The following is a 27,779-nucleotide window of genomic DNA, read 5'->3' on the forward strand; positions in this document are numbered from 1 at the left end:
GTGATGCATCTATTTCAGAGTTTGGTGCAGTACTGATGCAGAGGGGGCACGTGATCGCTTATGCCTCGAGACAATTGAAGCCTCACGAGGCTAATTACCCCACTCATGATCTGGAATTGGGGGCAGTGGTGTTTGCCCTCAAAATTTGGAGGCATTACTTGTATGGGGTGAAATTCATTGTGTATACCGATCACAAGAGTTTAATGTATTTGATGGACCAGCAGAACCTGAATATGCGACAGAGGAGATGGTTGGATGTGCTAAAGGACTACGACTGCGAGATACTATATCATCCAGGGAAGGCCAATGTGGTGGCCGATGCATTGAGTCGTAAGGCGATAGGGTCACCAATCAGGAGTATTTGTATGAGGATGACGGTAAGTCCCCCCTTGATAGACATGATTCGAGGGGTTCAGGTCGAGGGGTTGAAGAAAGAGAATTGGAAAATGGAAAGAATTCGGGGGCAGTATCCTTTGTATGTTAAGGATAGTCGTGGCTTATTGACATAGTGTGGCCGAGTGTGGGTACCAATGTCAGGAGGAGTGAGGCAGAGACTATTCGAGGAGGCGCATAAGTCCAGGTTTTCAATACACCCAGGTGCAACAAAAATGTATATGGATTTGAGGCGGGGCTATTGGTGGCCCTGCATGAAGCGAGAAAGCGCCGAGTATGTGGAGCGGTGTTTGACCTGTAGGAAGGTCAAGGCTGAGCACCAGCGACCTCATGGCAAGGTTCAACCATTACCCATTCCCAGGTGGAAGTGGGAAGAGATCACTATGGATTTCGTCACAAAGCTACCACGGACATCGAGGGGAGTAGATTCCATATGGGTAATCATGGATAGACTGACGAAGAGTGCCCACTTCATCCCGATCTCCGAGAGCATATCTGCAGAAAAGTTGGTGGACGTTTATGTTCGGGAGGTGGTGGCTAGGCACGGGGTGCCGGTATCAGTGGTTTCATATAGGGATGTTCGGTTTACATCCAGGTTTTGGAAGAAGTTCCATGAGGAACTTGGTACTCAGCTACATTTTAGTACGGCATATCACCCCCAGACCGACGGCCAGAGTGAGAGGACGATCCAAACACTAGAAGACATGTTGCGGGCATGCGTGCTGGATTTCGGAGGAATTTGGGATGCGTATCTTCTACTGGCAGAGTTTTCATATAATAACAACTATCATGCCAGTATTGACCAAGCACCATTTGAGATGTTATATGGGAGGAGGTGCAGGTCCCCAGTCTGCTGGGTCAAGGTTGGGCATCGGGTTTTGGGGAGCATGGAAGTGGTACTCGAGACCACCATATTGATTCAGTAGGTACGCGACCGGTTGCGGGTCGCGCAGAGCCGTCAGAAGAGTTATGCGGATCGACGGCGATCAGACCTCGAATTTCAAGAAGGGGACTTTGTTTTACTAAAGGTGTCACCCTGGAAAGGGATTATTCGGTTCCGCAAGAGGGGCAAATTAGGGCCCCGATTCATAGGACCATTCAGGATCATAGCCCGGGTGGGCAAGGTGGCATATCGATTACAGCTTCCAGAGGAGCTTAGTCGGATTCACAACACCTTCCATGTATCCCAGCTTCGGAAGTGTGTTGCCGAAGAATCCTCAGTCATACCCTTGGACGACATTCAGTTGGATGGGAGCCTGAATTACGTCGAAAGACCCGTTGTGATTTTGGACAGGAAGACAAAGAAGCTCCGAAATAAAGAAGTGAAGTTGGTTAAGGTGTAATGGCAGCACCGAATGGGTTCCGAATGGACTTGGGAATCGGAAGACGAAATGCGAGGTTTCTACCCGGAGTTATTTGAACCAGCGGGCTTCGAGGACGAAGCCTAATTCAAGTGGGGGAGAGTTGTAACACCCTGATCCTCAGGTATTAATAATGATATTTTGGTTTGTTTTTTTAGAGCCTACTCGGCGAGTTGGCCTCCCTACTCGTCGAGTAGTAGCGGGTTTGCCCGTGAAGTTTAATGATCTACTTGCCGAGTTCGTTATGGGACTCGATTAGTAGATGCTGGCAGATGAAACCCTAGATTTCGGGGGATTGCACCCTATTTAAAGGGTCATTAGCCTCCCCTAGCCTCCCCTTTACAGCACTTTTCCTCCTAAAAACCCTGATTCGAGTGTGAGTGTGTTTCTTGGTGATTTTAAGCTTGAAGGAAGGATTTGGTGAAGGAAGCACTTGAGGAAACAAGTTAGAGGAAGCAAAGGGCTCATGGGGATTCAAGATCTACTTCTGTGGAGCACTTTTTGAAGGTATTCAGCTGTTCCTTGGCTCATTTCCTCCCAAAACTGTAACACCCCAAAAATTCAAGCCAATTTAAAACTTTTTAAAACATTTAAAATCGTTAAGTCATTACAATTTGTTTTCAAAATAGTTTAGACATCAGAGTATCCACAGAATCAATCATGAAAATATAAGGAGGTGCACGATCACACCTTCGCCTTACCGCTGTCATTAAGAAATACCTGAAATAAAATCAACAACTGTAAGCCTGAAGCTTAGTGAGTTTCCCCAAAATACCAACGTCATACAAACATAACCATATCATATAACCAATACAGAACAGCATGCATTATGAGTTATCAGTCTGACTGGACCGCCTCACAGGCCTTCAGTCTATCTGGACAGCTCTTCGAGCCTTCCGCACGTCTGGACCGCCACGCAGGGCCTATAGCCTATCCGGACAGCTCGCCGGGTATGTTGGCCTACAGCACAAAGCAGGACCGCCTCAACCCAACCCTCAATCAAACAAACATGTACACATAAATATCATATGCTAGCTCATTTCATATAATAGTCAAACCGATCTAACAAATCACCAATCATAGCAACATCCCAATAACCGGGATACAGACCTAACCGGTCACTAACATAGCATCATCCTATAACCAGGACAATCATGTGCACATAGACATCATATAACACTAGCATGTATATATATAACAGTCAAACTGATCTAACAGATCACAAATCATAGCAACAATCTTATAACCAGGATATCGACCTAACAGGTCACTAACATCGCATCATCCTATATACCAGGATACCGACCCAACCGGGTCACTAAAGTACAACATATCACCATCCTAACTACCAGGATATAAATCAGTAAGAATAACATGAAATAATCCGAATACAATCCATAAAGGGCCGGCCTTGGTGCCTTAGACCCTGTTGATATAGTGAGGAGAACTCACCTGGCACTGCTGAAGTCCCGCCGATAAAACTCCAGCTACTAGTTGACAGATTCCCGAACTGTCAACATCAAACAACACCCAATTAATAATTGGGTTCCAAGCCCAAAGTCCAACTCACACACTAAAGGCTTAATAGTCAAGTAATGGTCCAAAGCCCAACATATGGCCCAATTTTCTAAATTGGTCCCAGACTTCTTCATGGTCTTTCCTTAAGGCCCATCCAATTATTCCCATCCACTTCCCATGGCCCAATATCACATAATCATAAAGGCCCAAATCATGGCCCATTTATGGCCCAATTTTCCAAATTGGGCCCAACTCCTCATATGGGCCTTGCCATAAAGCCCATTAATTATTCTAGTCCATTTGCTTGATCTTGGATGGCCCATTAATAACCCATTCATCAAGGCCCAATAAAAGGCCCTACAATAAACCCAAGCGAAAATTAGGGTTTTCTCATAAAATGACAATTAGGGTTAAGTGTTTCTCACTAAACCCATTAAGGACTTAATCCATTAAGTCCATCATTCTTCTAAATAAGTCATATGGTGTGATTGGGCTTAATCACACAATTCCATTCCAATGGCCCAAAAGTAGGTCCCAAAGTCCAAGCTCATAAATCCAACACTAGGATTTTCTAAACCCTAATTAGGGTTTCCAACCCCATCTTAGCCCAATAGGCCCAATAGCTCGGTCCTTAAGCCCATTAGGATTTCCTAAGGTTAATTAGGGTCCATTAGACCCAATAGAGACATGTTTGGGCTTTAATGTCAATTAGGGTTTCATTAGGCCCAATAAGGTTTCACTAAGCCCATTAAGGCTTCTTTGGGCCTATTAGGGTTTTAGTCCCTTGTCCAAACATCCACACCAAATCACAGCATCAACGAGGCACACCGCCACCCGACACAGCGGCCGGTGGCGGCAGCCACCACCTTACAATGGTGGTTTAGACTTTTTTTTTCTATTATTCCACTTGTTACAATTTACAATACCATCTGCTTAACACACACACAAACACTAGTAAACACACACACACACAAAATAACACCCTACGGAAGCATACACACCCTCTATGGCAGTCCTTGAGGCAGCAGCCACCATGGCCGGCGACCATGGTGGTTTTTCCTTGGCTTTTCTCCGTCAGCAGCAACCCTAGACACCTACAATCTGTGAGATATGGCTACAACACACACATCTCCGATTCATAACACACTCCAGCCACCTTAGCGGCCCAAGGTGGCGGCGACAGCAAGGAAAACGGCCAGCAGCAGCGGCTACCGATGTCACAGTCACATGGCGGCGACAGGGACGTATGGCGGTCATTCACGACGTCACGGTTAGCATGGCGTTGTGGTGTTGCTCGACGACTCTAGCGATGATGGTTGTGACTCAACGAAAGGGGAGTAGCAATGGAAACGACAACTGCCACCGATCTCGGTGGCTCTCCCGGTGATCCACGACGTCCAACAGGAGGGTAGCACAACCAGGTTGCGACGACGTCTCCGCAGGCGGTCGTTTGGCATGTCGCCGGTCGGAAAACGAGAGGGAAACGGGTGGTGGTGCGGCGCCGGGTTTGAAGGAGGGTGAAGGTGAAGTTGGCGGCTGCTCATCACTAGGGTTAGGGTTCACCGGGATGATGGATTTTATACCCGAGTCCCATACAAGTTCATCCCATATTGATAGGATTAGCCCGTCACTCCCATAATTCTTTCAAAACTAACCCATAATTTACCTTACAAACCCTGCCCTCTATAATTCTTTTCAAACCAGGTCCGAACTTACACTTTATCCCCTAACTCCATAAAATCCTTTCGATATAAGTCCATAATTTACTCTTTAAACCCCAATCATTTAAGATCTTTTCATATTAAGTCCAATATTATCCTTTAACCCCCGAAACTAACATTCCAATAATTATAAATTGATTTTGGACTATATAAAAAAATTGATGGGTTTTGGTCATATGAACATTCCTATGTGCACTTACAAACCCTAATGCTTGGATCTAAGTTTCTCTAATTGAACATGCATTGAATCCAAGACTTCTAATGATAATTCTAGTATAATAACATAAGAAATCAGATTTGGAAGATTACCTTGAATCACTTGCTTGAATCTTCTTGTCCTTGGAGCTTTAGAGTCACAAGTGTCACTCCTCTAATGGCTTACAAACACCAACTAGCAAGAGGATGATTATGGAGAGAGGAGAGAGGAGGAAGAAATCGGCCAGGGTTTCTTTAGAGACAAGGGTGCCGATTTTCCTTAACCCTTAGGGTCTATTTATACTAGTGAGGCTCCTAGGGTTTCACACTTAAACCCTAATTGGATAACTTAAGCCCTAAGCAATCCAATCCCTTTATGATAATCCCTTGGACGAATTCTAGGCTCTTCTAAACCCTAAATTCGTCCAACCCTTATCCTTAAGAGGTTATAGCCCAAAGTACAACTATCATACAATTGACAGTTTATGCCCTTCTATTTAATTAATCTCTTTAAGTCACCAAATTAATTCCTAATTAATTTATGACTTATATTAATCAAATAATATTATTATTATTCTTTATATTATTCTCATAATATATTAATAATATTTCTTCTCTCATTATAAATCATCCTGTCAAGTTGCTATGGTGAAGGCAACCCAAAAGGACCATGCATAACCGGGTCAAATACTTGCCTAATATAGTTGCAGCCTTAGACACTATTCCAACAGTCTCCCACTTGGATAAGTCTAGTAACTATATACAAGTATAATCCGATTAGCAATCGTAGCTCTCAAAGACGCTGTCAAACTCTGATCTTATCAATCCTGTCCTTTAGATAAGGGATCGTACAGTCCTCTGTTTAGATATCATGCTGACAATTCTATGGAACCAATTTGTCTAGCAATTGGTTTCTCGATCTCAGATTTATTCGACATAGAACTTAATCGAACACATCAATTCAGTTCTGACCAGGCCTGACACATAAGTTAAATCAAATCGTCGAGCGGCCGAGATATCGCTTTTGCCCTCTTAGGATAAAATTAACAGATAAACTTCGACTTATATGCATTTACGTATTCATTAATCAACCATACACAACAATGCGTTTTATAACATCAAGTTACTGATGCGGTTTCGCATTATCAATGTACAACCAATTAATAAATAATAAACCATATATCTAGGTTTTAAGACCATATGATATTATCGTCTTGCGATCACCCTTTTTATCATATTCCATAAGGTGATTCCAGCAAGCGTGGGTTTGTTCCAATGCTCAAAACTAGTTCATAAGCACTCATGAACGTTGCAGCAAACTTTAGCTATGTCTAATACCATTTAGACAATCTACACACCAATTCATGACAATCTTCATTCATACCTACTTCCAACATATGAGCGATTGTGGACAATTTGAATAATTCGATTATTCTTAATAAACTCAATTATTCTGGAAGTCAAAAAAATGCAAAGTGAAACAATAGTTAAACAATCAACATAAGATAGTAACATTACTCATAAATAATACTCTTTTATTCAATCATCAAATTTTAATTACATTTATCGATTACACGTTTCTAATACTATCTAATCTATACTAATATCATCCTTCAACCCAATACTCCTAGCATGCTGCAAGTGCTTAACCCTTCTCAGTCCCTTCGTAAGCAGATCTGCTGGATTATCTTCTAATGATATCCTCTTAACCACAAGTTGTCCTTCTTCTACTCGATGTCTAATAAAGTGATATTTTCTGTCGATATGTCTAGATCTACCATGATCCCTCGGTTCCTTGGTCAAGGCAACCGCTCCTTCATTATCAAAGAAAATTTCCATGGGCTCCTTTATGGCAGGTACAACTCCAAGGTCACCGATGAAGTTCTTCAACCATATTTCCTCCTTCGACGCTTCGCTCGCTACAATGTACTCTGATTCGCACGTTGAATCAGCTACGGTTTCCTGCTTGGAACTTTTCCAAGTCATTGCTCCTCCATTCAGGGTAAAGACCCAGCCTGACTGCGAACGGTAGTTGTCCCTGTCGGTCTGAAAATTGGCGTCACTATACCCTCGCACCTTCAAGTCATCGCTCCCTCCAAGGACTAAAAACCATTCCTTCGTCCTCCGAAGGTACTTAAGGATATTCTTGACTGCAATCCAATGGGCTCTGCCAGGGTTCCCTTGATATCTACTAACCATGATCAAAGTAAAAGCTACATCAGGGCGAGTACAAGTCATAGCGTACATGATTGAGCCAACTATGGAAGAGTATGGAGCTCGGCTCATTTCTGCTATTTCAGCTTCGGTACTCGGACTTTGAGTCTTACTCAACTTGGCATTACTTTGTATCGGTAATTCTCCCTTCTTCGAGTTTTCCATACTAAAACGTTTTAGTACTTTATCTAAGTAAGTGTTATGACTAAGTCCTATTAGTCTCTTACTTCGTTCTCTCACTATCCTTATTCCCAGAATATAGGAAGCCTCTCCGAGGTCCTTCATAGCGAAGCACTTCCCGATTCAGGACTTAACCTCCTGCAGAGTCGGGATGTCGTTTCCTATGAGTAGTATGTCGTCGACATACAAAACGAGGAAGCTTACTATACTCCCACTGGCTTTGACATATACACATGATTCATCTTCGCTTCGTACAAATCCAAACTCTTTGACTTTCTCATCGAAGCAAAGATTCCATCTGCGAGATGCTTGCTTAAGTCCATAAATGGACTTCTCAAGCTTACACACTCTATTCGGATGCTTCGGATCAACAAAACCCTCTGGCTGAGCCATGTAAACATCCTCAGCCAACTTCCCATTAAGGAAAGCGGTCTTGACATCCATTTGCCAAATCTCATAATCATGAAATGCGGCAATTGCTAGCATCACTCTAATAGATTTTATCTTCGCAACTGGTGAGAAGGCCTCATCATAGTCAACTCCGGGAGTTTGAGTAAAGCCCTTTGCAACCAATCGTGCCTTATATGTGTGTACGTTTCCATCCACGTCGATCTTCTTCTTGAAGATCCATTTTCACCCAACGGCCTTACGTCCGGGCACATTATCAACCAAATTCCAAACTTGGTTATCATACATGGATTGGATCTCGCTGTCCATTGCCTCTTTCCATTTCGCAGACTCCGGGCCTGCCATGGCTTCCTTATAGCTATTAGGTTCATCTAGATTTATTAGTGTACCATCACTAATATACGTGTCCCCTTCGGTAGTAATATGAAAACCATAAAACTGGGGTTGAACTCTAACTCTTTCGGAACGCCTAAGAGGTAATGACTCGTCAATCGGTTCAACCGGAGTTTCCTCCTCGGGTTGAGTGCCGGCGGTAAAGGTTCCTTCATTGATCGACTCTTGAATCTCTTCAAGCTCGATTTGCCTCCCACTGTCTCCTTGGCTTATGAGTTCTCGCTCTCGGAAAACTCCTCTCCTCGCAACAAAGACAACATTGTCCTTTGGTCTATAGAAGAGATATCCAAAGGATTTCTGCGGGTAGCCGATGAAAATACATCGCTCACTACGAGGTTCGAGCTTGTCGTGAGTATCTCGTCTTACGAAAGCCTCGCAACCCCAAACCTTGATATGTGCTAATGAGGTAGCTTTCCCTGTCCACATTTCGTGAGGTGTTTTGGCAACCTTCTTAGTAGGGACTCGGTTAAGGATATGGGCGGCAGTCTCTAAGGCATACCCCCAAAATGAGATAGGTAGTGAAGCACGACTCATCATAGAGCGGACCATGTCTAACAAGGTTCGATTACGCCTTTCTGCCACACCATTCAACTGCGGTGTCCTAGGTGGCGTCAATTGTGAAAGTATTCCACACTCCTTGAGATAGTCGTGGAATTCAAGACTTAGGTACTATCCTCCTCGATCAGATCAAAGCATCTTGATTTTCCTGCCCAATTGATTCTCCACTTCATTCTTGAACTCTTTGAACTTTTCAAACGTTTCTGACTTTTGCTTGATTAAATAGATATACCCATATCTACTATAGTCATTGGTAAAAGTCACATAGAAGCGGTTCCCATCCTTTGTGGTTGATCTAAACGGTCCACATACATCGGTATGTATGAGGTCCAATAGATCCTCACCCCTTTCACATGTACTAGTGAAGGGTGACTTGGTCATCTTTCCAAGTAAACAAGACTCGCATGTGTCATCTTCCCTAAGGTCGAATGACTCCAACACTCCATCCTTTTGGAGTTGGGCTATGCGCTTCTTGTTGACATGTCCAAGATGACAATGCCACAAGGATGCTCTATCTATACTATTGGAAGAATCCATGCATAAAACATCATTTCCTAGGTTATCTACAATCATAACAGTTTCATAAATTCCATTACATGGTATTGCTTCAAAATATAAGACACCATTTAGATAAGCATAAATAGAACGATTCTCATTATTAAAAGAAAATCTAAATCCTTGTCTAAAAAAACCATGAAATGAAATGATGTTTCTTGCCATTTCTGGCGAATAGCAACAATTGTTCAAATCTAAACATAAACCATTCCTAAGCACTAGAGAATACACTCTAATCTTGGTCACAGGCGACGATCTTCTGTTCCCCATGATTAGACTTATTCTTCCATGCTCCACATCCCTATTTCTTCTTAGTCCCTGCAATTCAGAACAAATGTGGTAACCACACCCGATATCGAGGACCCAAGAAATAGCATGAGATGAATCATTAGATTTAATTGTGTATATACCTGCGAAAGACGGCTTGATCTTTCCTTCTCTGATGGCTTGCAGGTAGTCTGGGCAGCTTCTCTTCCAATGCCCTATTTTGTGGCAATGATGGCACTCTGCCTCCTTTGGGTTAGGGTTAGGCTTAGTGGGATCAACTTTGGTCCCACTAGAAGAGGAATCATCTCAGGACTTTCCCTTACGGTGGCTCTTAGACGGAGCCTTCCTCTTCTTACCCCTACCTTGCCCAATTGCCAAAACAGGAGCAGCTGGTGGATTGGGAGTTGGTGCAACAGACTTGTCCTTGAGGTTGCTCTCAGCAACCCTAAGGAGACCTTGGAGCTTACTTAGGGTGACCTCTTCTTTGTTCATGTGGTAGGTCATCCTAAATTGATTGTAACACGGAGGCAAGGAGTGAAGCACCATGTCGATAGCCAAGTCTTCCCCAAAGTCAACATTCAACTTGCGAAGACGATCGACATACCTTTGCATCTTTTGCAGGTGCACGGTTAGAGATTCTCCATGTCCCATTTTAGCGGAGATCATGTTAGTGAAGATATTGTAACGTTCCTGCCTCGCGTTCTGATGGTATCTCTCCAACAAGTCTTGGTGCATTTCGTACGGATACATGTCCTCGTAGGACTTTTGGAATTCGGCGTTCATTGTGGCTATCATGATGCAATGAACCTTCGTCGCATCACGTTCATGAGTCTCAAAAGCAGTCATTTTAGCTAGAGTAGCGATTTATGGATTGATCTTCTCGAGCTTCTCATCGAGGACATACTCCTTGTCCTCGTAGCGAGCAGTCATGCGAATGTATCTTATCCATTCGCTAAAGTTCGTCCCATCGAAAGTCACCTTTTGGCAAAGGCTCATCAATGTGAACGAGCTAGCAACAACGTTGTTTGCGTTCGACATGTACAAATAGAAAGGACAAAGATAGATTAGAATTTGAATCCCTAATTATCACCCAATAAGAAAAATTAGGGCTAGGATCCAACAACAATATTTACATATTAGAAAAGGGATGTTGTAATCTAACATGCAAACAATTTGAAGGTAAGTGAATGACGATTCACTAATTCTCCACCATGAAAACATAACTTTAAGTTCTAAATGTATTGAGAATTCCTAGGTTTGGATGAGATTCATTGAACTTTTCAATGGCATGTTTAAATCTCGATATGCCCCTCTCGTTTGTGACTGGGATACCGAGGATCACAAAGTGGGTGTGAATTACCATGCAAATTCACATGGTGCCTTCATTGTAACAATCACCTATTCGATGCGCCGGTAAACCACACACGCTCCATCGAACTATGATAAACAATGAATCACCCTTTTCCACCTTTGCTTAGAACTAATTAGTGTGCCGGTAAACCACACACGCTCCACTAACTTCTTAGCAAGGGTGCAAAGTGTAATTTCATGGGATTGCATCAATTCACTTTTTCTAAAGTAACTAGGATTGGGAATTTTGAAAAACATGTAGTTACTTTGTATTTAATATTATACTTTTAATGAGGAGATGAGGTTGCCCTATCCTACCCGTTCGGCTAACGACCCTCCACCGATCAAGCAAGCGGTGGGTGTGAGTGTACACCCATTAAGCGCCATTTTATAGGTCGCAACCTTATACCCACCTTATAGACCGGCTTCGTGAATGAGGCCTAATAACGGTAAGACTAGCATTTTTAATCATACATATATATACATATTAATCTTGTAATATTATATTAGTATAGGGTTGAATTTTAAACTTGTAAAATTCTAGGGTTTGAAATTTAAATTGTCCAAATTAAACTTTTAATCACAAAACATAAATTTCAAAACTTGAGGGCAAGTTTTAAACTTTTCAAAACATAGGGGATCAAATAACAAATAATCCAAATTAACATTTAATCACATAATTATCCATATTTGATTTATTTAATTATTTCTTGCAAAACAATTTACCAATTTAATTAAAATAATTAATCAATTATCACATAAGGAAATTAATATTCAATTAATTGATAAATATCTTCAATTAGGTCAAGAATATACTCAAATATATCTCAAAATCGGATTTATATTGACCTATTAAGATTAAGGTAAGTTCCCAAAAGATAAACAACAAGAAATCCCGAAATTAGCTCTTTCTGACGCTCGAACTCGCCGAGTACCACAATGGACTCGCCGAGTTCATCAGGCAGAATGACAAAATTCTAATTTTGCAAGCAACAAACAAGCAACCAAATGCATCAATTCAATAGAAACCAATCAAGGCTCTGATACCACTGATGGGTTTTGGTCATATGAACATTCCTATGTGCACATACAAACCCTAATGCTTGGATCTAGGTTTCTCTAATTGAACATGCATTGAATCCAAGACTTCTAATGATAATTCTAGTATAATAACATAAGAAATCAGATTTGGAAGATTACCTTGAATCACTTGCTTGAATCTTCTTGTCCTTGGAGCTTTAGAGTCACAAGTGTCACTCCTCTAATGGCTTACAAACACCAACTAGCAAGAGGATGATTATGGAGAGAGGAGAGAGGAGGAAGAAATTGGCCAGGGTTTCTTTAGAGACAAGGGTTCCGATTTTCCTTAACCCTTAGGGTCTATTTATACTAGTGTGACTCCTAGGGTTTCACCCTTAAACCCTAATTGGATAACTTAAGCCCTAAGCAATCCAATCCCTTTATGACAAGCCCTTGGACGAATTCTAGGCTCTTCTAAACCCTAAATTCGTCCAACCCTTATCCTTAAGAGATTATAGCCCAAAGTACAACTATCATACAATTGACAGTTTATGCCCTTTTATTTAATTAATCTCTTTAAGTCGCCAAATTAATTCCTAATTAATTTATGACTTATATTAATCAAATAATAATATTATTATTCCTTATATTATTCTCATAATATATTAATAATATTTCTTCTCTCATTATAAATCATCCTATCAAGTTGCTATGGTGAAGGCAACCCAAAAGGACCATGCACAACCGGGTCAAATACTTGCCTAATATAGTTGCAGCCTTAGACACTATTCCAAAAAAATATAAAACAATAATAAAATTACTTTCCGGGACTCCTGCTTTATTATTTAATTACTCCATTAAAATCGGGATGTTACAACTCTCCCCCACTTAAATTTGATTTTGTCCTCGAAATCGTTTCTTATCATTCCTTACACACCAAACAACTTAAACTACTTGGCTACAATCCTGAACATAACCCTAGCCTTTCCCAAGGCGATCATAACCAACCCTCGCAGGGCTCTAAAACCTGGAGATAAACGAATCCCTTACAATATGATCACATTTACTCAATCCGAAACCTGAAATCTCGAGATACCCAATAATTATTGTTGATCCCAGTCCACCTGAAGACCCAATTCGTCAATACCTCCCTAAGCGCATAGACTGTCTGAAAACTGATCTACCTGAAGCAGTAAGCTGCCACACGGCTACTTTCCAGAACCTACCGAGACCTCTCCGGTCTCAATTCATTCACCAATCATATGACATACCGGGTTCCGGCCCGGTCGTGGAGTTAAAGGACTCCCACATAGTTGTTTCATTCGACTTCTGAACAAATCCTTCTCTAGAACTAGTTGCCACTAGTTATCATGTCACCGAGGCCCTAATAGCCTTCTGATCCAACCGATCAGATCCATGCGTCGAATCCCATCGTTACCAACCCATGACTGGAAGCGATTGCCACATGACCAATGGTAGCCTGACATCACACGCAACCTTAAGCAATCCATTGCTCCCTTGGTCTCATAACTGTAGTGGCGCTCCTACAGTCCTATCATTTTCTTAACCAGGTCTAATCCGGTTCCCAAAACCTGAATGACCGAACATTCTAATCCCAAGCCTTCCTAGAACTGATGGATACCCATTTAGATCTACTCCCAGTCATCTAACTGGAGTATTACCTGATCCAAACTGATTAATCCCATGAGACACTCCGAACTGATGAGATCATCAAGATCCGCTGTACTCCATCCGATTTCTAATAACAACTTCCAATCAAACAAAAATTACACCTGAGTCTTCACACTACTCTAGCAACACGTTCAATACTTAGGAACAGACCTACTAATTGATATAGCATAGCAGCATGCTCAATACCCACACATAAATCTACAAACACATATAGAGTCTTCAGCATGACTGGACCGCCTCACCAGGCCTTCAGTCATCTGGACCATTCTAAACAGTTGAGCATCTCCTTGGACCACCCCTGGTGATCCTTTCCATACAGACTGCTCTCCCCCACTTAGGGTTCCGAACTCCTGATCCATTTCGTGGATTCTAACCCCGGCCTAACCCTAGGTCTCCTGTCGATCGCCCATCATTTCGGAAATCCATGGTCTGTTCCCTGACCTATGTGTCTACCACATACCTTAATAACCCGCACACCCGTGCTGAAGGTATTTCCGAGCCCTGGCAGCTAACAAACCTTTAATCAATCAATCCAAAATCCATCAGAATCGAGCACACCCCGATCGAATACTTGAACTGAACACAATTCATGACTAGAACTCCAACCTGGTTTCCCAACTTCTCCTATCAATCACCAGGGAAACGTGATACACATGCTCAGGAGTTTTACCGAACTCCCAATACACACAACCCACAAACCAAACAGCCACTTAGGTTGTCTTCCTTCATGACAATGATGCGAAACTTATCCTATTTCCAAAACCAATCCTGCCTCTATATCACAGGACAATTCTCCCCCACTTAGATTCGACTAAGTCTTCACAATGCATGGAGATTGGAGAATTTCCAATATTTCTCACTACCAACGATGGATCCAAATACAACCAACTCTTACCAATTAGTGCTCCATTACCAGCCAATCCCCAGTGATCACACACTTCTAACAACTAGCTGAACACTTTCTAAATCCCAGGGACACCAACAGTCCCCAATGCTCGAATGATCCCACTCCCAAATCTTAAAGTCCAAAGATAGATACTCCAACTAATGTCTCAACAATGAGCTACTTCCCTTGGTGCTTCCTCCGCCAATCAATAACGCTTACTAAAACCACTGAATCCTGACAATTTTGGATAACCATCATGTGGGCCCCTGTCCGTAGACCTCCCATACAATACCCCTCTTCCCAAGGTGCTCCAACAAATCTCCTGCTCTCGGCTCTAGAAATCATATCATTCAGGGCCTCGCACCCTGACTCACTCACCAGCTCAATCATCCACATATGAACTGCAGTAGCTGAAACAACCTTTTCCCTAAACCAGGCTACAACCACTCCCAAGACATAGTCTACAATCCCGAAAGTGCAATAGATTTCACAATCAGTCCTTACCGTCCGATACAAGAGATCCAAGGTGAAATGGACCTCCAAAATACTTATGCCACATCGAACCACCTGCGCTTACCCGCGCTAAACCATGGTCACCAATCCCAACGACCAACTAACCCGAGCTGGAACACAACCTAATCCTAGGGTCCTAGGTCTGCTCACTCCTTCGAGCTCGAAAACTGAAAGGGCACAATCCTTGCCCTAGAAAACAACATTCCAATCCTATCAATAAACCATTTTTAATTCCAGTTGCATAACTCTAGCTGAACACAATCATTACTCCTTTCCGGAGTCCCTGCGACTCACACCCGGCCTCGAGCGAAACCCCCGAGCCTTAAATCTAGAAAATAAGGTGTTATCCTCTCCCGCTCACCCACATAAATATAACGAGCACAAATCGTCTTCCTGATCCCAGATAACTGTAGCCCTCTGCTCATCAGAATAAGTCCCAATAACAAGTCTCGGTACTGCAAAGCTCGACCGGCTCCTCCCCCTGTCGTCGTTACAGCTGTTGCGGCAGCCGTCTCAACAATGGCTACATAGCGCTCATCAAGGTATTCAACCATGGCGGTCTTGATAGACCCAAACATCTCCGGAATCTGACCCCGGACAAATCTCGATCACCTCCTCCCGGATCATCTCACCGACACGATTCACTGACAATGTTGGCCTATCCTGGCTGCCAGCTCCCAATCCTAACTCGAATCCGCTCTCAAGACGTCTCGGAACCACCATTCTGGTAACACACCAGAAAGGTCTCTGATAACCCATATAATGACAAAGAGCCAATCCCCAACCAAACCCTAGGGGTTGTGACTTCCTTGCTATGCGTAAGGGTCCTGTGCTTTCAGTAGTACGAGCCCATACTACCTTCCACACCTACCCATATTTGTCTCCTAGAGGAATGATAAATATCTCATAACTGGTCTCCCGGCCTCACACAACCCACCCATCTATGAAACTTCCATCAACCCTACAGCACTAGTGTATGCTAGCCATACATAACGCTGGACCCCATAGACTTTTGAATATTCGATCCTACCCTAAGCCCTAATCAATAAGAATAGAACATAAGGCCAAATTAAACATTCTCAGGCTATAAGATCTTAATTATATACAGCTGTGATGCATACACAAGTAACTACAGTAACATGTCAATCTCATATAAAGAAACCCTAGGCTAGCAGGCATCATGTAATTAGGCAATTCTATCATGCAATTCCTGGAGATCCTTAGCCTAGTACTAACATGTTGTTCTAACATATCACATAATCAAATAACTGTATGGTATTTTGGGGTCTACTTACAAGCTCTGGCTGATCGTACACCCTGCATCCTCCTTTACTTATTTTGAAAACCATTTAAAAATTCAATTTAAAATCCTTTCCTTGATTTGAGACTGGATTCACATGAGTGTTCCTCCAATTCACTCAAACCAAGGCTCTGATACCAACTTGGAACACCCCAAAAATTCAAGCCAATTTAAAAAATTTTAAAACATTTAAAACTGTTAAGTCATTACAATTTGTTTTCAAAATAGTTTAGACATCAGAGTATCCCCAGAATCAATCATGAAAATATAAGGAGGTGCACGATCACGCCTTCGCCTTACCGCAGTCATCATAAATACCTGAAATAAAATCAACAACTGTAAGCTCGAAGCTTAGTGAGTTTCCCCAAAATACCAACGTCATACAAACATAACCATATCATATAACCAATACAGAACAACATGCATTATGAGTCATCACCCTGACTGGACCGCCTCACGGGCCTTCAGTCTATCTGGACTGCTCCTCGAGCCTTCGACACATCTGGACCGCCACGCAGGGCCTACAGCTTATCCGGACCGCTCGCCGGGTATGTTGGCCTACAGCACAAAGCAGGACCGCCTCAACCCAACCCTCAATCAAACAAACATGTACACATAAATATCATATGCTAGCTCATTTCATATAACAGTCAAACCAATCTAACAAATCACCAATCATAGCAACATCCCAATAACCGTGATACAGACCTAACCGGTCACTAACATAGCATCATCCTATAACCAGGAAAATCATGTGCACATAGACATCATATAACACTAGCATGTATATATATAATAGTCAAACCGATCTAACAGATCACAAATCATAACAACAATCTTATAACCAGGATATCGACCTAACAGGTCACTAACATCGCATCATCCTATATACCAGGATACCGACCCAACCGGGTCACTAAAGTATAGCATATCACCCTCCTAACTACCGAGATATAAATCAGTAAGCATAACATGAAATAATCCGAATACAATCCATAAAGGGCCGGCCTTGGTGCCTTAGACCCTGTTGATATAGTGAGGAGAACTCACCTGGCACTGCTGAAGTCTCGCCGATAAAACTCCAGCAGGTAGTTGACAGATTCCCGAACTGTCAACATCAAACAACACCCAATTAATAATTGGGTTCCAAGCCCAAAGTCCAACTCACACACTAAAGGCTTAATAGTCAAGTAATGGTCCAAAGCCCAACATATGGCCCAATTTTCTAAATTGGTCCCAGACTTCTTCATGGTCTTTCCTTAAGGCCCATCCAATTATTCCCATCCACTTCCCATGGCCCAATATCACATAATCATAAAGGCCCAAATCATGGCCCAATTTTCCAAATTGGGCCCAACTCCTCATATGGGCCTTGCCATAAAGCCCATTAATTATTCTAGTCCATTTGCTTGATCTTGGATGGCCCATTAATAACCCAGTCATCAAGGCCCAATAAAAGGCCCTACAATAAACCCAAGCGAAAATTAGGGTTTTCTCATAAAATGACAATGAGGGTTAAGTGTTTCTCACTAAACCCATTAAGGACTTAATCCATTAAGTCCATCATTCTTCTAAATAAGTCATATGGTGTGATTGGGCTTAATCACACAATTCCATTCCAATGGCCCAAAAGTGGGTCCCAAAGTCCAAGCTCATAAATCCAATATTATGGTTTTCTAAAACCTAATTAGGGTTTCTAACCCCATCTTAGCCCAATAGGCCCAATAGCTAGGTCCTTAAGCCCATTAGGGTTTCCTAAGGTTAATTAGGGTCCATTAGACCCAATAGAGACATGTTTGGGCTTTAATGTCAATTAGGGCTTCATTAGGCCCAATAAGGTTTCACTAAGCCCATTAAGGCTTCTTTTGGCTTATTAGGGTTTTAGTCCCCTGTCCAAACATCCACACCAAATCACAGCATCAACGAGGCACACCGCCACCCGACACGGCGGCCGGTGGTGGTTTAGACTTTTTTTTCTATTATTCCACTTATTACAATTTACAATACCATCCACTTAACACACACACAAACACTAGTAAACACATACACACACACACAAAATAACACCCTACGGAAGCATACACACCCTCCATGGCGGTCCTTGAGGCAGCAGCCACCATGGCCGGCGGCCATGGTGGTTTTTCCTTGGCTTTTCTCCGGCAGCAGCAACCCTAAACACCTACAATATGTGAGATATGGATACAACACACACATCTCCGATTCAGAACACACTCTAGCCACCTTAGCGGCCCACGGTGGCGGCGACAGCAAGGAAAACGGCCAGCAGCAGCGGCTACTGATGTCACAGTCACATGGCGGTGACAGGGACGTATGGCGGTCATTCACGACGTCACGGTTAGCATGGCGCTGTGGTGTTGCTCGACGACTCAAGAGATGATGGTTGTGACTCAACGGAAGGGGAGTAGCAATGGAAACGAAAACTGCCACCATTCTCGGTGGCTCTCCTGGTGATCCACGATGTCCAACAGGAGGGTAGCACAACCAGGTTGCGCGACGTCTCCGCAGGCGGTCGTTTGGCATGTCACCGGTCGGAAAACGAGAGGGAAACGGGTGGTGGTGCAGCGCCGGGTTTGAAGGAGGGTGAAGGTGAAGTTGGCGGCTGCTCATCACTAGGGTTAGGGCTCACCGGGATGATGGGTTTTATACCCCGAGTCCCATACAAGTTCATCCCATATTGACAGGATTAGCCCCTCATTCCCACAATTCTTTCAAAACTAACCCATAATTTACCTTTCAAACCCTGCCCTCTATAATTCTTTTCAAACCAGGTCCGAACTTACACTTTATCCCCTAACTCCATAAAATCCTTTCAATATAAGTCCATAATTTACTCTTTAAACCCCAGTCATTTGAGATCCTTTCAAATTAAGTCCAATATTATCCTTTAACCCCCGAAACTAACATTCCAATAATTATAAATTGATTTTGGACTATATTAAAAAATATACAACAATAATAAAATTACTTTCGGGACTCCTGCTTTATTATTTAATTACTCCATTAAAATCGGGATGTTACAAAAACCCTCTTGTGCATGGATTCTAGGAAAGGGATTTTGTGTTTAAGCCAAGATCTGAAGTTGTAACTTCAGATCTGGACTCCTTTTGGCCTTGAGATGCATAAAGTTATCAATTGAGCCTAGCATGTGCCTCCCCTCAAGTGTATGACTCAATTCCAAGCTTAGATTTGCTATTTTAGGTCCTTAAAGCCTTGAATGCACGTAAAGTTTGCAACTTTACGTGGAAAGCATACCTTAGGAGCCAGGATTTGTAATTTGGAAGCATTGCATGGCTCAAAGGAGTCTGTATGGCTCAAGATCTAATAGGACTCGGCGAGTCGCAGGGGGAGACTCGGCGAGTCATATGAAGGCAGGCATAGACTCGGCGAGTTGGATGAACAACTCGGTGAGCCCGATGAATATTGCTATGAACTCGACGAGTTGGATGAACAACTCGGCGAGCCGAATGAAGATTGCCTAGAACTCGACGAGTTGAAGGAACAACTCGGCGAGTCAAGTAAGATTCCCCAATTGATTAGATGTTCATAAACGTGTCGAGTGGCAAGCAAGGAAACTCGACGAATGTACCTTAGATTATCAGTCAAGACCGTATGAACTCGGCGATTCACCTCGATGACTCGGCGAGTAGATGTTATCCCGGGAAACTCGGCGAGTCGTTAGTTGTACTCGGCGAGTTAGGGTCAACATGGACTGTTGACTTGATCCTAACTGAAGTGGACCAGGGCGGACTTTAAGGTTAATGACTGGTTATTATATGTCACTTTTTAGGTAGTTGAGTTGGAGCAGTTCGTAGGGTATATTCAGTCGAAAAAGTGTTAGTTCAGCATTCGTGCCAGGAGAGTCTTCTCACCATAACTATGGGTCTAAGGCACCAAGGCCGAACCATTATGTGATTATGGTAAATATGATAGATACTTTGTGTTTGCTATGATATGTGATTGCATGTTGTATGAATACCCCGGGGGAGCCCATGACATTGGATGTAAGACCATGTGGGGTAGCCCATGGCAGTCCTAGGTGAAGACCATGTGGGGTAGCCCATGGCACTGGATGTAAGACCATGTGGGGGAGCCCATGGCAGTCCTAGGTAAAGACCATGTGGGGTAGCCCATGACACTATTACAGATTTTATGTATGCATGGCTTATGTGTTATGTGTGTAACTTTTATGGCTATCAGGATATGTGTTGTGTGGATTGTTTGTGGTATGCTCTGGGAAACTCACTAAGCATTTCTCTTACAGGTTGTTGATTGTTGCAGGTACTTCGGAGCCTAAGGGAAAAGGCAAGGCGTGATGATGTGACGTGTACTCTACCTCTCTTTTGGATGTTTTGGGACTCTCTGATGTTTTCATAAAAACACAACAATGATGTAATGAATGTGAATTGGAAACAAATGTTTTGAAAACCTATGGAATATGTAATCGGTTGATTAATTAAAACGAAAAATTTTCTTTGTAAAATTTGGGTTGTTACATGTCATACATGAACTGACCAACCAGAATGTGTCAGATTGTAGGGAGAATCTGATCATTCTTAGTGCTTTAATGTTTCTCACAAGCTTTTCCTTTTCGTCTTGAGGAACATCCTTTACATCAACCATGAGTTGGTTGTACTCCTTTTGCGTCTTGATTGTTCTGTTTGTGCCAGAGTAAACAAATGGACCTACAGTTATGGCTTCCCAGATTAAGTATCCATTATCTTCTAAACCAATCACATAGTCTTCAAAGTGATGCGTCCAAACTTCATAATCTTGAGTATATAGAATAGGAATCCTGGCGGTTGATCTGATACTGTTGGAGACGTTGATTGAGTTCGTTTGTGAATCTTTAAGAGACATGATGATTTTATTTTGAAACCTGCTCAAGATCATACTTGTAAACAAAGTTAGGGTAAGATCAAAGTCTAAGAACTGCGTCAATGAAGGATGACAGTTCTAGCAGAAAACGATAATAACGGAAAACCCTAAAACCTTCTTCAACAGAAGAGATGTGTATGGATTATACAGTCTCCTGCTCTGCTACCAATTGATGAATTGAAAACTCTTTAGATCAATTAGATATTTATCATGTAAATCAATAAGACTAACAAACACTTGAACACTTAATCCCTCAAACGTATGTCGAATGATTAAAATATAGTCACACTTCAGAAGAGCTCGATTAAGAACTTCTACTGTAGAGGTGTGCTAGGGTTTACAGTACAACCAATATGATAATTATTAAATCATCTATGAGAAGGATGCATGCATGCACCTTATATAGTAAGCCCTAGAAAGTTTAACACGGTTGGACAGGCCCAAACCCGTGACAAAACTGGACTATACAACAGAGCCCAATGATGTAACGCACTAGACTCAACACATATGAAGACCATGGAGGGAGTCCATGGCAAGTTTATATGTATGTGTGCATGACATTATGTGATTATGTGTGTTTTGGGAAACTCACTAAGCGTGTGCTTACAATTTGTTGGTTGTTTCAGGTACATCCGACCATAAGGGCAAGGGCCCGACTTGATGGCGTGACATGCATTCTCAAGTATTTCTACACTTAGTCTTTGATACTCTGATATTTAAAGAAACATTATGATTATGTAATGGGATTTTAGAAACAAATATGGTTGGTATTTATGATTAAATAAATGAAATTTTTTCTATAAAATCTAGGTTGTTATAGATTGTACACATCATCCTTGGATATTTTGTTGATTGATGATTTTGGGATATTCTGATTTTGACTATGTTCTTGAAAACAATGTTTTTGTATGGTTTATGGATTATTAAAGGGTTTTAAAAATGAATTTTTTTATTATGGTTTTTGGGATGTTACAGTCTTGAATTTGGTTTTGATTGAAATGAAAAAGCAGACTTCACTAGCTTCAATTTCCGACTGTTAAAATTGACTTTTGTTTTAGTAATTTTATAGTTTGACTATCATGAAAAACTACAAATAACATTTTGACATCATAATCTTATATCTATAGTTTTGAAGATTTTGATTAAACAATATTTACACCATTTAATCAACATAAATGATCAAATTAAAACAAATTTTTTAAATAAAAAAAATTCGTGTAATACCCAAACCAGACCTAATACCCGATTTACCTATAACCAACTGATTACCTGAATTTTTAATCACGTCGGTTATCAAATATTTTTTTTATTAGGCAATACCTAATCTATCCGATCCGAACCACCTGAAACCCGAAAGTTATACCCGATTAACACTCCTACACATTCGTATCAAGGTAGGACATGGATACGTGGCACGTCAGGTGTGCTTGGCAATCGGGAAAACTTAAAATACCCTTTTGTGCAAATGGCCAAAGAATTATAGTTTGATATGGTCTCTAATTTGACCATTTCTTTTGATTTTTTGTAACTAAATAGATTCTTTCTCTAACACTTTTATATGAATGTCTTACTACTTATTTGGACAACGATTTCCACATTAGGAATCCCGAATCTATCGCTATAGTGCTATGAAAAGGATTCCAAAGAAACCAATAAGAATCAAAGGTGTGGGGGAGGCTATTTCTAATAATGTAGTATAATGATTAAATGGTGAGGTCATAGAATATATAAATGGTCTCACCTACAATTTAACCCAACCAAAAATTCAACGAAAATATATGTTAAATGTTATTCGCATTTAACATGTGTTCTGAACCACTCTCTTTCTTTATTGCCACTTCCATTATGCAGGAACTCTCCATCGACCCTTTCCCAGTTCTTCTTAGATGCCTCCTTCTACTTCTCTTTAATCCCCTCTCACACATGGAAGTTTCTTTGAAGAAAGCTTTGAACTTTGAGCTTTAGGGGCTTTCATGGTTGCTTTTCTTGTACATAATCCCCAATTATTCTTTTGTTCTTCAAATTCCCCTTTTCTACACCATGAATTGGTACATGGGCTTTAGATTTCATCTTTGGAAAGCTGATCAAAGCTGTTTGATGATTTGTCTGAACCAGATTTACAAAAGCATATTTTATTGTCTGCCAATTAACTACTACTACTTATTTTATTCATTCAGTTGACTTTCTTTCAGTCAACCGAGTCAACTGCTTCAACTCTCTATCAATATGCCTTTTTCTTTGATCTATCTAAAACTCCAAGAACTACCTTTCTCATGGTCTTGTATTCAATCACAGGGTGTGTGGAATTAGGGTATCTAGGTTACATGGCGATGAATCAACTAAAGAGATTGTTAGTGGTGTTGGTTTTCTTTAACGGATGTTTCATCGAGGCACAAACCTCCCAAGCTCAGGTATGCAATTACTGCACTGTTATTATTATTGTCGGTGCTTAATAGTTACATGTTATTACTATAATTACACTATTATTATTTGCTACTGTTATTGTTAATACTGCATTATGTTTCAGGGATCGAATAAGCCTATGAAAACTAGTGTTCAGTTAAGACCATATGTTGTAAACATCGGGTCGATTTTGACTTTCGATTCGATGATAGGTAAAGTAGCAAAAACTGCATTAAAAGTTGCAGTAGAAGATGTGAATTCTGATCCAATGGTTCTTAATGGAACCAAGTTGAAACTAACCATTCATGATTCCAATTTCAGTGGCTTTTTGAGTATTATGGAGGGTATGTTATATGTATATATATGTCTTCTAAGCATTTTTCTCCTATCTTTCGAACACAGATTCCTAAATTTCATTCCTTTTAATCTTTTTAAACAGCGTTACAATTCATGGAAAACGAAAGCGTCGCATTAATAGGTCCTGAATCTTCGGTCTTAGCTCATATGATCTCCCATGTCGTCTCCGAGCTTCAAGTCCCTCTACTGTCCTTCACAGCCACCGACCCGACATTATCTTCGCTCGAATACCCGTTCTTTATCCGAACAACGAACAGTGATCTTTTCCAAATGGCTGCAATTGCTGACATAATCGACTACTACGAATGGCGTCAAATCGTTGTTATTTATATCGATGATGATCATGGGAGAAACGGAATAACTTCATTAGCCGATCAATTAGCAGGTAAGCGGTGTAAAGTCTCGCACAAATCCCCCATTAAACCCGACGCGACCCGTGAAGAAATACAAAATGTTTTGCTTCAAATCGCGTTTATTGAATCGAGGGTTCTTGTGGTTCACACTTACGCCGATTCTGGATTAGATATACTCGAAATCGCTCAAAATTTAGGGATGATTGGTAGCGGGTACGTTTGGATTGCAACCGATTGGGTTTCCACCGCCATTGACATAAGCTCGCCGTTACCGGAGAAATCGATTGCAGCAATCCAAGGAGTTATTACATTACGATCGTATATAAAAGACTCCGAACTTAAAAGGAACTTCGTTTCCAAATGGAGAAACTCGACAAAATTGGGTTTGAGTACGTATTCTTTGTATGCATACGACACTATTTGGCTGATTGCTCGTGCCCTCGAAGCTTTCTTCGATAATGGCGGAAACGTTTCGTTCTCGAAATATCCCAATATGGGCAGATTCCTGAATCTTGATTCTTTGAGTATCTTTAATGGAGGCAAAATGTTGCTTGAAAACATTTTACACCTCAAAATGAATGGAACAACAGGACCCATCGAGTTCACCTCCGATAAAAACCTCGTTTTTCCGGCATTCGAAGTTATCAACGTGATCGGAACTGGATTTCGGAGAGTAGGGTATTGGTCGAACTCTTCACGCCTGTCGATTTCTCCCCCAGAAACAGTCACCCAATCGAGTTCATCTAAGCGATTGGATAACGTAATTTGGCCAGGTGAAACCCTAAAAAAGCCTCGAGGATGGGTTTTCCCACAGAATGGGAACCAACTGAAAATCGGAGTTCCAAATCGGGTTAGTTTTGAAGAGTTTGTGGAAGAAGTAAACGGGAGCGATTCATATCAAGGCTATTGCATCGATGTATTTACTTCTGCGATAAATTTGCTGCCTTATGCTGTTCCATATAAATTCTATTCGTATGGAGATGGTCATAAGAACCCTAAAAATACAGATCTCGTGAGCTCGATAAAAGATGGTGTGAGTGTTCCTTTAAATTTACTTCAATTTATTTATTTATTATATTCTACTTTATTGTATTTTCATTTTCCTTTTAATATCATTTATTACTGTATGTAGGTGTATGATGCTGCTGTGGGTGACATTGCGATCATCACCAACCACACTCGCATGGCGGATTTCACGCAGCCATTTATCGAGTCGGGGCTTGTAGTAGTGACACCTGTCAGAAGGCTAAACTCGGGAACTTGGGCTTTTCTCAAACCATTTTCCACTAAATTGTGGTGTATTACTGGGATATTTTTTCTAGTTGTGGGAATAGTTATTTGGATTTTAGAACATCGTAAAAATGACGAATTTCGTGGTACTCCTAAGCAACAGGTCGTCACCACCCTATGGTAAATTACAAAAATACCCTTTTAAAATAACTTCTTGGTAATGATTTTATAGTTTGTGTTATTTTCTTGCTAACACATTGTGTTTTGTTCTTTGTAGGTTTAGCTTTTCGACTTTATTTTTCTCCCATAGTAAGTTACTCTACATGAAATCGACCAAATGCAAGAAAATAGCAACGTACTTTCAACATATTTGTTTTATTTTTTTTTTTTACAAATTCCTACTTTTATTTTGTGTTATTACAAAAACATTGAGATTTGAAATAAAAGTACAATGCTAGTTTTTGCATTTAGCCGTATGAATAAATTGCTATAAAACTTTTCACAAAATACTTGTATCTGATTTTATAACACACATGTATCATTGTAGAACAAAACATGATGAGCACACTTGCGCGCATCATATTACTCCTATGGTTATTCGTGGTTCTAATAATAAGCTCGAGTTATACTGCAAATCTCACCTCGATCTTGACCATTCAAAAACTTTCTTCACCGATCGAAGGGATTGATAGTTTGATAAAAAGCAAAGATCCAATTGGGTATCAACAAAGCTCTTTTGTAAGAAACTATTTGGTTGAAGAACTTGGGATTTTGGAAAGTAGACTTGTTCCTCTTAACTTGCCTCAAGACTATGAAAAAGCCCTAAAAGATGGTCCTAACAATGGTGGTGTTGTTGCAGTTGTTGATGAACGTCCGTATATTGAACTTTTCCTTTCTACCCGTTGTCAATTCAGTATTGTTGGTCAAGAATTCACCAAAAATGGATGGGGATTTGTAAGTAAAACTAATTTTTTTGTGCTTAATCTCCATAGTCAAACCAATGGGAGTTGACTTTTTTTATATGATTTTTTGTAGGCCTTCCCACGGGATTCTGATCTTGCAGTAGATATATCAACAGCCATCCTTAAACTATCAGAAAATGGAGAGTTACAAAGGATCCATGACAAATGGCTATTAAGAAGTGCTTGTAGTTCACAAGGGTCAAAGTATTCAGTTGACCAGCTTGAAGTAAAGAGCTTCAAAGGCCTATTCTTCATTATTGGATTAGCTTGTTTACTTGCTCTTTTTATATACTTTGTACTCATCATACACCAATACATTAAACACAAACCCGACCCGTCCGAGTCAACCGGGCGTAGCCTCCGATCGGGACGCATTCAAACTTTCATTTCATTTGTTGATGAAAAAGAAGAGTCGGTCAAAGCCCGGTCAACGAAAAGGGTCAAAGAGGCGAGTTCATGTAGGAGGAATGGTGATGATGTGGCAGTGAATGGATATTGAAATACACCGAAAGAATCGTGTTTGGATACACCGGAATACTTGTATTTATGCCATGTCAGCATGGAAGTTGTACAAATGATCAAAGTTAGTTAGGAGTTTGGCATGTTATTGGTAGTTGTACATATTTTACTACTATAGAGGTTACAAGGTGTTGTATATGAGGATTATAGAACCTCACAATTGTAAAGTGAATGTAAAATAACATGGAAAGAGCATATATGTATTTATTATAATGGCTTGTCAATAGTATTTTGAGAGCATCTTTAACGTGAAATCCTTCCCTAAGTTTCTTGCATTTTGATATATCAGTGACATATAAACTTCCTAATTTCTATTGGTGTTTTTATTTATAAAATCTATCATACCAAACTTTTTTAATGTATTGACTTTTTCTAAAAGCCTTTTTTGCAATTTGTATAGAAATTCTAAACATAGAGTATACCATGAATTGGGTATTTGATAATAATATTTCGGCAAATAATTCTATAAAATATGTATATATCTATTATAATCGGTCATTTCTTTTTGGCGACGTTCATTTGATATTTTTGAAAC

At 41.0% G+C, this 27,779-nt stretch overlaps 1 protein-coding gene across 2 annotated transcripts; it reads left to right on the plus strand.

The window, feature by feature from the left end:
• The first annotated feature begins 23,171 nt into the window (after positions 1 to 23,171).
• LOC145065623 (glutamate receptor 3.6-like) lies at positions 23,172 to 27,498 on the plus strand. 2 transcript variants are annotated; one of them, XM_079012653.1, is made up of 8 exons: positions 23,172 to 23,396; positions 23,716 to 23,831; positions 23,948 to 24,167; positions 24,263 to 25,566; positions 25,666 to 25,943; positions 26,041 to 26,072; positions 26,311 to 26,717; positions 26,799 to 27,498. In XM_079012653.1, exons 2-8 carry the CDS (start codon positions 23,745 to 23,747, stop codon positions 27,222 to 27,224), a joined length of 2,754 nt encoding a protein of 917 aa, XP_078868779.1. In that variant the 5' UTR covers positions 23,172 to 23,396; positions 23,716 to 23,744; the 3' UTR covers positions 27,225 to 27,498. The 2 variants fall into 2 exon arrangements, with proteins under 2 accessions (XP_078868779.1, XP_078868778.1); XM_079012652.1 differs by having other exon boundaries at positions 23,172 to 23,831.
• The last annotated feature ends 281 nt before the right edge of the window (positions 27,499 to 27,779 follow it).

This window comes from Lactuca serriola, chromosome 8 (genome assembly GCF_051521515.1).
Source record: "Lactuca serriola cultivar US96UC23 chromosome 8, Lser_US96UC23_V15, whole genome shotgun sequence".
NCBI lineage: Eukaryota > Viridiplantae > Streptophyta > Magnoliopsida > Asterales > Asteraceae > Lactuca > Lactuca serriola.